The 12,928-nt window shown below is 34.7% G+C and overlaps 1 protein-coding gene across 1 annotated transcript; it reads right to left on the minus strand.

Annotated features, from left to right (window-relative positions):
• Positions 1 to 2,302: 2,302 nt before the first annotated feature.
• Positions 2,303 to 7,875, minus strand: LOC133327763 (calcineurin B homologous protein 1). The gene is made up of 3 exons (XM_061536301.1): positions 7,800 to 7,875; positions 2,624 to 2,887; positions 2,303 to 2,544 (listed from the first exon to the last, which is right to left on the minus strand). Exons 1-3 carry the CDS (start codon positions 7,864 to 7,866, stop codon positions 2,306 to 2,308), a joined length of 570 nt encoding a protein of 189 aa, XP_061392285.1. The 5' UTR covers positions 7,867 to 7,875; the 3' UTR covers positions 2,303 to 2,305.
• Positions 7,876 to 12,928: the final 5,053 nt, after the last annotated feature.

Below are 12,928 nucleotides of genomic sequence, written 5' to 3' on the forward strand. Positions count from 1 at the left end.
CCGATCGATCCGGGGAGCGAATATCGATTCGGACCACTACCTTGTGGCATCCAAGGTACGCACCCGTCTTAATGTAGCAGCAAAGGTGCGATCTAATGTAACACTGAAATTTGACGTCGAAAAGCTACAAACACAACAGGTAGCCGAGGCCTACTCTGCTCAACTTACCCACCTGCTTGACGAAGCACCCCTTGTCCCGATAATGATATAGAAGCACAATGACAAAGAATTGCCCACTCCCTACAAACTGCAGCAAAAGCAACACTTGGGTACCAAACACCTCCATCAAGAAACCCGTGGTACGATCACACGTGTTGTAATGCTACTGATGTGAAAAACACAGCGTATAAGGACCTATCGGAGCCCTTCAGGTGACAGTTTGTCGTGCGATCTTTTTAACATCCTGCTGGAAAAGGTCATAAGAGGCGCTAAGGTTAACCGAAATGACACTCTGTATACCAAACAACACATGTTACTCGCCTACGCCGATTACATCGATATAATGGATCGAACATTGCGAGTGGTAAAAGCCACCTTTGAATAAATTGAGAAGGAGTCTACTAAAGTGGGTCTGGCAGTAAATGGCGAGAAGACCAAGCTCATGGTATCAACGCGCAAGTCGACCAGTAGACTCGGGCCAACTGTGGAACTTGAAAACTACAGTTTCGAGGTAGTCAAAGAATTTATATACCTTGGTACCGCCATAAAAAACAAATCTGTTGACCAACAGGGCCACCTCTCGCCAGACCAAACTCACACTCTACAAGACGCTGATACTACTGATCTGCGTTGGCGGTAAATATCGTCGTCGAATGAACCATGAGCTATACCACCTATTCTCGGACATCGACATAATAGACGTTTCGAGCTGCAGCGACTACGTCGGCTAGGCCATATTGTAAGAATGGATGAAGATACCACAGCTCAAAAGGCACATAAAAGCGAACCAGAAGGGGAAGACCACGAATCCAATGGAAAGATCAAGTAGAAGTCAACATCTCGGAAAATGGACTCGATTTATGGAACAAATATTCTGTCAGAAGCCAGCTAAGTTCCTACTTTTTAGGTTATCATAGATAGCTGTACAACGCTTTCCTAGGTAGATTACGATTCGTAACAGGATAGCTCGACCAGTACATTTCACCTTTGTTGGCTCCCTTGCCCATTGTCCACGCTTTGCGAACCATGTACGTGAATATCGACAGATTCTCCCAGGTCATCGGCCTAAAGCACTTCGGATGACATCACAATGTCAAACCCATCGTAAACTGTGGTGGTACTTCCTCTGTGGTAAAGGATTGTATGCCACGTACTTCCCATTTATTCTCCCTATACTCAAAAAACTATCGGTTAAAATAAGTAACACATCGGTGCTTAGTTTATTTAATTTTAAAAATTTAAGGAGTTATTTTAAACATATTTTCAAAAAATGCAGTAAAGTAAAAAAGCACACAATGTTTTAATTATGTGGCCACTTTAAAGTCGATGTTTTTCATAAAAATCGTTATTTATGGAAAAATTGCATGCAATAATGTTCACACTAATTCTCAGTTACAGTATATCTAAGTGTTCTGAATTAATAAAAAATTAAAAATATTTCCAACGAATCGAGGGGGCTGATCAACAAATTTTTACCACAGGTAATGTTTTAATTACGTGACCGCCACTGTATATCATTACCTTTATAACATTAAACATTTCTATAAACTCAAAAGTGTGCGCCTAAAAGTATGCTTCATTTAAAACACAGACATCAATTTCAGGCAATGTTAAGTACACAAAGAGATTTATTTTTTTAACATTTTTAATCATAGCCTGATCAATGTTATTGTTTTCTTTTACTATAAACTATTTTTATTTAATTTTTTTATTTTGTTTTGGTTAAAAGGCATATGTATATATAAACTGTAAATAACAATAATTAAATTACAGCTATATGTTTTTGTTGTAATTAATTGCTATTTTCTGCGATAAGTTATTGACATTTAAACCACACACACGGAATGGGTAGATACAATATTTGTTTGAAAAGTAAAGAAAAAGAATAGGGAAAAGGAAATAATAAATAAAATACTAATTAAAAAATATAACACAAAAACCAACAAATGCATAAAATTACAAAAAAAATGTATTGAAATTAATTACGTAGAAGAAAAAAATTAACTATTCCTGTTAATACTTGGTGTTTCTTTTGCTATGTAATATAAATTAAGGAGGAAGTTTTTGCCATACAATATGATAACAACAATTGCATGGAAGAGGTTAAAAATAATATTTCTTGATGTTTTTCATTCCAGATTTCCATTTAATTCAAGAAACGAATGGACATTTTTTGCTCAACATCTGTGCGCTCCAACGCCTTGCAGAAATCCTCAAATGAAATTTTACCCTGACAGCATAAATCGGCTTCCAAAATGGTACGTTCCGCAATGCTAACCAATTGATCTTGACTGATATTGGCACCGACCATCATGTGCAAAATGCTCAACAGTTCATCGCGGCTGATCACGCCATCATCATCCAAATCGTACATTTTGAAGGCGACTAAAGGGGGACGAAGAAATGAAATTATAAATTAATATTAATAATGAAATTAATTTTTAGTTTTGGTTTTTTTACTTACACTTCAATTTATCTTCACGTGAATTCAGTTTATTCTCCTTCTTGGTCTTAATTGGTCGGAAGTGGGCCAAAACATTCATAAATTGACGGAAATTGACACGATCATCGGTACTGTCGGCAAAGAAGGCATGCACAATACGTTCACACAAAGGATTAATGGCCAATTCAGGAATCCTCAAGAAATCATCGCGAGACAATGTGCCACAATCTCCACGATCCAAAGAGGTGAATCGAGAATACAAACGTTCAATTTGATTGGGGGTAACTAGAATTAAAAAAAAAAAACATTTTTGAAATTAATTTATAGTGAAAAAATCTGAAATAAAATATAGAGTAGTATAAGTCGCTTAAAAGTTAAAAAAAAAATTAAACATTTATAATTTTTTTACGTACGAGCATGTGTTGTGTTGTTTACAGTGACTTGTATTATCAATTTCCAAAAAAAGGAGTAACCTCTTAAGGTGTAGATTATTAAATAAATTTTCAAACCACATACCTCCATAAGGCGTGGATTTTTATATAAATTTTTAAACCACATACCCAGCTCCATAAGGTGGAGATAAACGAAATAACGAACATTAGATGTACCATTATATGAGAGCTATGTCACTAATGAGAATTCAAAAAATCCTTAAAATATCTATGGGGGCTACCCTGAAACATGGGTCAATATTGATATTTTTTTGGTAGGAAGATTTCCTACCCAATGAGAACCCAAAATATCAAATTAGGGACATTTCAATTGAAAAAGTGTCCAAAACCCGAATAATTAGGTGCACCGTTATACATGGGTTACCCCGAATCTTGGACCAATATTGATAATTTTCGGTGAGTGTCCAAAATATATTAAATTACAAAACTTATTATTGAAGGCCTATAGGTCGGCTTTAGAGGATCTGGAAGTCATATATTGTCATTAAAAGAATTAGAAACCATAAATTGCATGTAGAAGGCCTAAAGATAGTATTGTAGCAATGTCTATAGAAGACCTAAAATACCTTCTGAAGGTCATCTCTTGCCTACAGTAGACCCAGAGTTCTTCTACTGTCTTTGAAAGACTTATAGGCCATTCTTCATGCAAGTCTATAAAATAGAGGTCACATATTTTCTATAGAAGATTTCAACAGACAGACGGACATGACTAAATAGAAATGGAATTTTTATTTTGAACAAGACAATAAATACTTCATGGCGCCTGCGACGAATATTTCGATGCGTTGCAAATAAATTTAAAATTCACCCGAACTCATGGTGGAGGGGGAAATGGTAATTTTACCGTTCACGACAGACAAATAAATATTTCTAATCATTGTCTAGTTATTTAAAACAAGGTATGAAACCATCACAAAAGAGTATAAATATAAACAGAATTAAAAATATAGTAAATCCATTAACTTAAGTTGGGTTGTAAATTTTTGGTTTTAAAAACTCCTCTGACTCCTCTCTTGCCAACTATTTCGCTCTCCTCTCACCCTGAACATTGTACCCAACAAACACCCCACTATCATCATCGCCTGTCGTTTTGTCATTTTCAATTTCACTATGGCTATTAAATAATTAGCGCCTCTTATCGGTTATCATTCTCAATTGATTCTTATCATTAACAAAAGAAAATGTCGAAAACGAAAACTTTGTCAAAAGTGGAGGCTACCTTATTTATTTTTGTGTTCTATAATTATAGCAACAGCAGCACTTTTTGAAATGCAAACAAATAGCGACAGAAAAAAATGTCATTTCAAGATCACAGTATCTACACCTAACTTTCGTATTTTACAGCAATAAAAAAAAACACTTGAAAACTGTTAGCTTCAAAAGCAAATAATACTACACACTCACCCCGTCACATATGTACGACTTTTATTTTTTTAAAACAATGAATGACAAATATTGTCTTATTGATGTATGTGCGAGCTTTTTTGTGTTTTGGCTTAAGAATGAAACGGTGGAAAATATTTTTTCTCACTTGAAACAAATTCGATTAAAATTTGAATATGACGTCATTTTAATGGAGATCAATAATCTATGGAAATGTTTATGACATACACACATACAGATAAATCTAGCATCGTCACACGATATTCATTATTACAAATTGACAAAATGGGTAAATTTTTTAACAAACTAAATCACGCTATTTTCGTTCTATTTTAAAAATAATCAGTACACAGATATATTTTTTGAGTACATGGCTCAACGTTATCTGATCTTCAATACAGTAAAATCTGTTTTTATATATTTTTTAGATAAGGGTTTTCTTATGACTTCTCAATACAATTTATTAATCAATACCATAGAGACAACAGTAATTGAAACAATATTCTCAAAAATACCTGAAATTTTATAGAAAACATTGTCTTGGGAGGTATTTTGAAAAATGAATACAAGGTTTCCAAAAATATCATAAATTTTGATTTAAACAAGTAAAAAAAGTGTCAGTCGGCGTTGCTGCAGATATATACCATCAACCTATGGCTTTCGGAGGTCCAAGGGGTTACACACAAGTTGTATAAATCGACTCATATTATCAACTCGGTTATTCAATTTGCTTCAAAATAAATTTACAAGATTATAAAATATTAAACCTTTGTTGGGGAGGTATCAGAAGAGTCGATCGTGCAAAGTTTGGTTCAAAAAGAACATTCCATTCGTCTGATAGTAGATTTATAAATATTGAAAATGTTGACCAATGGTTCCCATCTTCAGACTTGATCTAGGCTTGGTAAAGAGAATAGTCTGTGCAAAGTTTGGTTCAAATCGGATTATCCCATAAATTTTTAGCACAATGTTGATCATTTTGTGGGGGAGGTACCAGAAGGAGTGGACCGGTTTTCCCCATTTTCGAAATTGAAATAAGTTTGGTAGAAATATTAAAATGTGAAAGGTTTGGATGGAATCGAATACTCCCTTCGAGAGTTATCGAGCGCACCAACCAACCAGACAGCCGGACGGACATTTGTAAATCGACACAAAATTGCATGAAACGGATTTGATGCAAAGAAACATGGGATCTAAAACCAATATTTCGATGAGGCGCATTTTAACGTATCAAAGGTCCACAAGGCTGAGGGTATAAGTAATGGATTTTTGGCATATAAAATAAGGTATTTAAATGACACAGTAGGGCATACACTAAATCTCTAAACAAAAATTTTAAGCTTATAAGAATTTCTGACCACATAGAATTTGGATATTTGGCATATCTAAAATTTTTCCTATTTATTGGCAATATAACCTCAGACTTTGTGTCCAATTAAATGACTAGTGTACCCTTCGAAGTAAAACGGAACGGACCTAAAGGTCTTATATAATTTACAGATATCTGGAGAACATATATTGCCAATAGCGGACCAAGTGCTTTTATATAGCATTTAAAAGACTGATAAATCATACTTTGAGTATATAATGACTAAAGATGACACACACTACACATATTTTTTATAGAAGACCCAGAGGTCAAGTTGGAGTCAGACTTGGATTCTGTCGGTCAACTGAGTTTACACTTCTTTCGTTGATGCTACAGCAATCGTCCTGTGTAGACTTGGCCGGAATCACCGTAGTGTCCAGCTCATCATCAGTCAGGGTAATATTCAGTAGCAGTTCCTCCGGAAGTGTATCCACACTTTGCTCTTCCGGTACAAGTCTGTCCAGTTGTTCGAAGAGTTCCCTACTCAGTTCTTATAGACTATCGCGGATAGCACTAAAGGTCCCTTTTAGGTCGTCCCCTCCCAGAACTAAAGTCCTGTAAGTCGTAGACTGATTTGCATCAGTCTTGACTACCTCGTTTTCCATTTGAATTACCGGGTCGTCATCTTTTTTAGGGGGTAAACATGATGCGCCTGTAACAGGTACAGCTTCAGATGCCAAGGCATCCACACCTAAAGCAGCCGGATTACAATCGCTTGATCTCGACGACACGTGGCTTGTGATCTCACCAACGATTGCCACCGGTACTGGGTTATTAACTCCCTGCACCGTAAAATTATTTCTCCTATTCTTTTTGCCCATCTTAGTTGATTATTTTAAGGGCACTATCCCGAATTTTTTAATAATGGAATATTAAAAAATCGACAAAATTTCCAATATTGCCTATATAACTCTTGAAATAACGATAGAGCTCGCAATATTTAAGATAGAACTTTAAAAATTTACATATAGATTGTTACTACCCCTAATGTTTGGTATTGAAAATAGGATATATCGGTCCACGTTTTGCTATAGCCCTCAAATATATAGTATTTTGGAGATGTTTGTATTTTTTTCAGCCGGATTGTCTGTAATTTGGTACTTTGAGTTCCCATTGGGTACCACAAACATTTTATGCAAGCTTCCAAATTTTCCACCAAAGGAGAAAAAATTTCCTTGTTTTTGTAGGGTTCTAAAGCCCATATCTTGGGTAGAAGATAACACATTGAGTCTTAAAATAGATTATTATTATAGTTTAGAGAGGCTTTATAAAGATAAGCAAACAAGTAAAACTACATGTTGGCAAAATTAGCAACTTGCAAATTATCAGGTTGCGAAAAAAATTCAATTGCATAAATGCTTCCGAATGTATTTGTTAAACAACGTAAATAAAAATGGTATCTCCGACATCCCTACCTACAATTATTTATAGTCCCAATTCCAGTACAGACCTCCAAAGAAATGTTATCTATATTTTAAATTTCTCCTAAATTTAAATATTCAAGTTATCCCAGAAATGTGTATGGAGCTTATAACAAAGTCCCCGTACAATTATTCCCAAATATTCGCAACGAAGACCTAGACAATTACCGCCCATCTTAACAATAGATGGGACTCCATAAAACGTAATTTTTTTTAGAAACTTGCTAAATGATCAATTAGCAAAACCATAATGGACACTATGTATGTACATAAATACATACGTTTGTAGCACATCGAAATTTTTGACCAATAAAATATATTTATTAGTTTGAAGATAATAAACAAAGTCAATAAACAATTATGTCTGATAAATAGAATATAACGAACACACACACTCTCATATACACCTTTAACACATTATCCATATCGTAAATTTTTCACTTAAAGTCACCGCACTTAATTTTTTTTTTTAATTTTTATGGAAGACACCAAATGGAAACTACCCAAGATATTGACGTTGCAATGGAAATATGTAGGAAAAAAAGCAATATGCTGACTAATTTCACACTTACATCCAGTCTCTTCTTGAATCTGTGCAATTTCCTCGGGACGCAACAATAGTGATGATTTGTTACCCATGCTGTCTGTTTTTTTCCTTTTCAGATGGACTTAACTTGTTGTCTTTTGTGAATAAAACAAAAATGTATCTGCGGATCTGGTTGGTTTGCTGGTACGTAGATTGTTCGTAATTCAACAACACACAGTGATCAGCTGTTTATTAACAAATGCCAACTGACAGCCATCTATGACAAGCATTGAATGACATTTCTTTGTGGGGTTGCCGTTGTTCTCGAATACCATGATTTTGGCAAACATAAGTATATTAAGGGGGGTATATAAAAATTTAAATTAAATGTTTAAGTGTATAATGAGTTTTTTATTTATATTTGAAATAATATCTCAAAAACCCTTAAAAGGTTTTATTAGATAACATATCGTTAAAGAGGTTCACATTTAATATAAGTGATTTTTATTTAGGTTATCGGATGTTAAGCTGCTAATTATTTAGCAATTGTTTTCACACAAACACCCTGGGCCCATTGAATTTATTCCTAGTACAAGAAAAAGGTGCGTAGAATATGAAATTAAATGTTAGATATTTATGGCAAAAATATGAATTTTGATGGGATATACTCTGGAGAAGAATGTTAGATTATCGATATCGATTGTTTGGACTATTTTTCAAATGGGCCGAGGGGATTTTGAAATATTTTCTTGTGAAGAGTACTAATTCGGTCTTCGTGGGGTTGCCATAAAGAAATTTACCTCATCTCAAAATAACTACGTCATCGACATAGGCTACAATCTTTATCTTGAGATCGAACTTCCTCATGTTCCGAACCACCAACAAATAGATAGTCATCCAGTGGTACAAAAGAGAGCCTATAATCAACTGGCCTCTCATGCCGAATCGTATTGTATTCGAATTTATGCAGTTCAGGAAGCAACTCGAGAATAAAGATTGAATACTATCCTAGGAGAAAATCCGCAAACGAAAGCAGCAGCTACGGAGACAGAGAGGACATAGGTATATGATCCAAGCTGCTACAACAACAAACCAGAGTGTTTCAACACAATTGGGATCTGGATTACACCGACTCAATTCGTGTTGGACACCGCCTCAATTCGTGGACAATATCTGCCCGGTATGTCGAAATGACACGCTACACCTCTTTAACTAAACAGTCAAACCTACTCACCTAACTGCGTCTTCCTATGGACACAACCTGTACCGATTATATTTCAATTTCAATTTATTTCATAAACGAGAATCTAGCCCAAAGGGCCAAAAGCGATTCAAAAAACAACAAAAAATAAACTACTCCAAAAGCTTAAAACTAACAGTGTATTAGCTTAATGATAACTTAACGTCTATTCAGTTGGAGGAGTTCAGAACCATTGTACTTCAAAAACATTTTTATTATTATTATTATTCCATTATTTGATGTAGCGACCTATCACATAGGGCAAAGGACTTCAATATTATATCTACTCTCAACCACTAAATTCAATTTACAGGTTCAAATATCTTATTATTATATCACAATTATCAATAAAAAAAATATAATTTATTATAGTTATATTTTTTTAAATGTTGAAATCAGTTATGCAATAAAAACACAAACAAATAAGCAAAACCCATGAATTTAAGATGAATTGAGGTTGAAGTAATCGTATAAATGAGTTCGATAACATTTTAAGGAAGAGTTAAAAGTTTTAAGAGAAGGCGGTAAGGTGTTAAAAATTCTAGCAATTCGTACAAAAAAGGCTTTTTCCAATAAAGGACACAAACGCGGAACAAGTATTTGTATGTTTCTAACAGATCTAGAAAACATAAACAAATCAACTACAGAGGAAGGAGTCTGCAACTTAAATACCTTATAGAACAACAACATTGACCTTAAACTCACAAAACTTTCAAAGGTACAACCGAGGAACTCTTTAACGTAAGGAGAAATGTGATCACGACGTTTAACACAATATACATATCGCATAACCCTATGGAACAAGAGTTTAATTTTACGTAATACATATCCACAACAACCCCCAAAAATCTCAATACAATACAAAAAATTTGGCATAATCAATGCATGGGCCAATTGAATTCTAATGCTCTTAGGTGGAGCCATATCCAAAGAGTACAACTTTCTTAAAATAAAGTTTACCTTGGACACCAAAGAACTAACATGCACATCAAACACCAAACTACTATCAAGAAACAAACCAAGACATTTCATAGAGCTTACAACATTTATAGAATTATTATAAATGGAAACATTTACTGAATTCTCTTGCAAATTCCCAAAAAACATAGCTTTACTCTTTCGTGTATTAATTGAGAGTCCGTTTGCAGATAACCACGTTACTAACACATTGATATTAAAATGTATAGAGGACTGCAAAACATCTAAAAACACATATTCTCCTTTAAACAAAATCTGCAAGTCATCAGCAAATGCAAATGACATACAGCTCCTACTACTAATACAACTTAGCAAATCATTAACATACATAACAAACAATAGAGGCCCAAGTACAGACCCCTGGGGTACACCACTACTCACAGGGAGCATTCCAGAAACAACATTCCTACAACAAACATACTGCTTCCTTCCAAACAAATACGACGAAATAAGCTTACAAGCTGAGGACGAAAAATTGAACAAACGATGCAATTTTCTGATTAAATTAGCGTGATTAATTTTGTCAAAGGCTTTCTCTAAGTCTACTGACAACAACACACAACAACCTCCCGCACCAACAGTCTTCCTTATATTGTCAGTCAATCCAACAAGAAGAGATGCAGTGCCGCGATTACTCCTAAATCCATACTGGCTCTCATGTAATAGAGAATTTTCACCAATATAAACTAGCATTTGATCTTTCATGACATACTCCACCATTTTAGAAAGAATCGGCATTATAGATATAGGCCTATACTCACTAGAATCACCATTCTTTTTTTGAATAGGCACTATTTTTGCAATTTTCCACATCTCTGGAAACACAGACATTGTTAACATAGAATTGACAACGTGCAACAAAAATTGACCAACAAGGGGAAAAACAAGCTTTAGAAATTTTAGCTGAAATCCATCATAACCAACTGCCGTGGACTTGATTTTATTGAAAGCATCAACAATCTCAGCATAATCAATTGCACGAAAGGAAAAACCATCAAAAGCATCAACAGGAATACAAGAATCATCAAAAACATCTACGGATTGATTCGAAACAAAAGCTGAATTCAGAGCTTCAACATCAACATTCCCGACTTCTCTGTCATCAGTACATAAACCGTTTTTATTTAAAATTGACCACACTTCCTTTGTGGATTTATTAGAAAACATATCCCTATGAGCAATAAATTTTAGTTTTCTTATAACTTTTTTGGCTCGGTTACGACAGCGACAAAACAATTTCCAATTTTCAACACTTTTGTCCCGAAGATAGGACCTATAAGAAATGTCACGAAGAGACAAGTGATACCGAATTTCAGCAGACTTAAACCAGTCATCTTTATTAATTTTACAAAATCTCCTTTTAACAGGAACTACACTGTACAAGTGCCGAAGACCACAGTTCAATATATCAAGCTGGGCATCAACATCTGCCACAGAATAAAGCTCACCAAAGTTGTATGTATCAAAGGCGCTGGAAAGCGCCACAGGATCAACAGAACTGAAATCTGCATATTCATAAAAACTCTGCACACAAAAACTGGGAACATTAATTGATAGAAAGATGAACGAGTGATCAGAAATACCAGGGCACAAAAACTGATTTGAACATGCTACCAAACTCAGACACGACACAAAAAAATAATCCAACAAAGAAGTAGAGGTATGCGCAATATCGACGTGTGTGGGCATTGAGTTGTGGACAACAGATAAATTTAATCTGCTACAAATTTCCCTTACAACTAAACTTCGCTGCAGATCAAACATATTGTTATTGAAATCTCCCATAATAATAACATTTGAGTACCTAACAACAAGATCAGAAATTTCATTTTCAAAAGCCACAATATCGCCATGTGGCAAATAAACCACACCAACAAGAAACACACAATTGCTTACAATTACCTCGCAGAAAACATATTCAACAACTCCATAAGAACTTCCTCTGCACACAAATTTATGTTTAATATTCTGAGAAACATACATTACAACACCACCTCCTCTATTACAAGGACGATCACTCCTATAACAAAAATAACCAAGTTTCTGTCACGCCAAAAATGCCAAGATTATTACCCTCTAAAATATTTCTCAATTCATGGATTTTAAAAGTATTCTTACTCAAATTATAACTTCTGAGATTTACATGACCTACATTAAGATTGTTTTTAAAATTGCATAACTGACTTCTAAGAAAACTATTATCGCTAACAATATAACCTAAACTAGTTGAAAAATTCATTATCTGATCGTATAATTCAGATGAGCGTAAGAAACAAAATTAAATCCAGGAAAAATAAAATTAATAAATAATAAATAAATAATTCAACTACTCACACAACCTTCACTTATGAACTACCATCAATATTATCTGCACTTAACCGTGAAACAGCAGATGAATCCAAACCGCATGAGGCAGCACTAGCAACATTAGCTACACCAGCAGAGCCATCATCACCATTATCATTCAACATATTAGTGCACTGATTTATATCAAGCTCACCCTCTCTTCCATCACGGAAGACAACCAACGCTTTAGGGTTATCCTCACTCTTCAGCTTGAACTTTTTGATTTTATTATTTCTCCACAACTTGCGACAGAGATACATTAATTTTGAAGCTGTACGATTATGATGGTCATTCAGGTACACTCTACTTCTTACAGCCACACCAGTGATATCACCAAGCAATAGAGGATTACGTCGCTTTTGGTAACTAGCCATTAAACTGTCTCTAACGAGAATGGAATTAAACTTAACCAGCACGGATTTACCCTTTGAGATATAGCAGCAATGGTTTATGTCGCCAGGGTGCAAATCAATACCGTATATAGCTGCGATTTTCATTATCGGGTCTCTCAATCTCTTGATCCCATCAGACAAACCACTGACAATTATGTTTGACCTATTGAGACGCCTAGTTAGTATATCGGCTTCAATTACAGACTCTTGCTTAGTCTG

This window comes from Musca vetustissima, unplaced genomic scaffold (genome assembly GCF_032173495.1).
Source record: "Musca vetustissima isolate MV318-11 ecotype Yass unplaced genomic scaffold, APGP_CSIRO_Mvet_v1 utg299, whole genome shotgun sequence".
Taxonomy (NCBI): Eukaryota; Metazoa; Arthropoda; class Insecta; order Diptera; family Muscidae; genus Musca; species Musca vetustissima.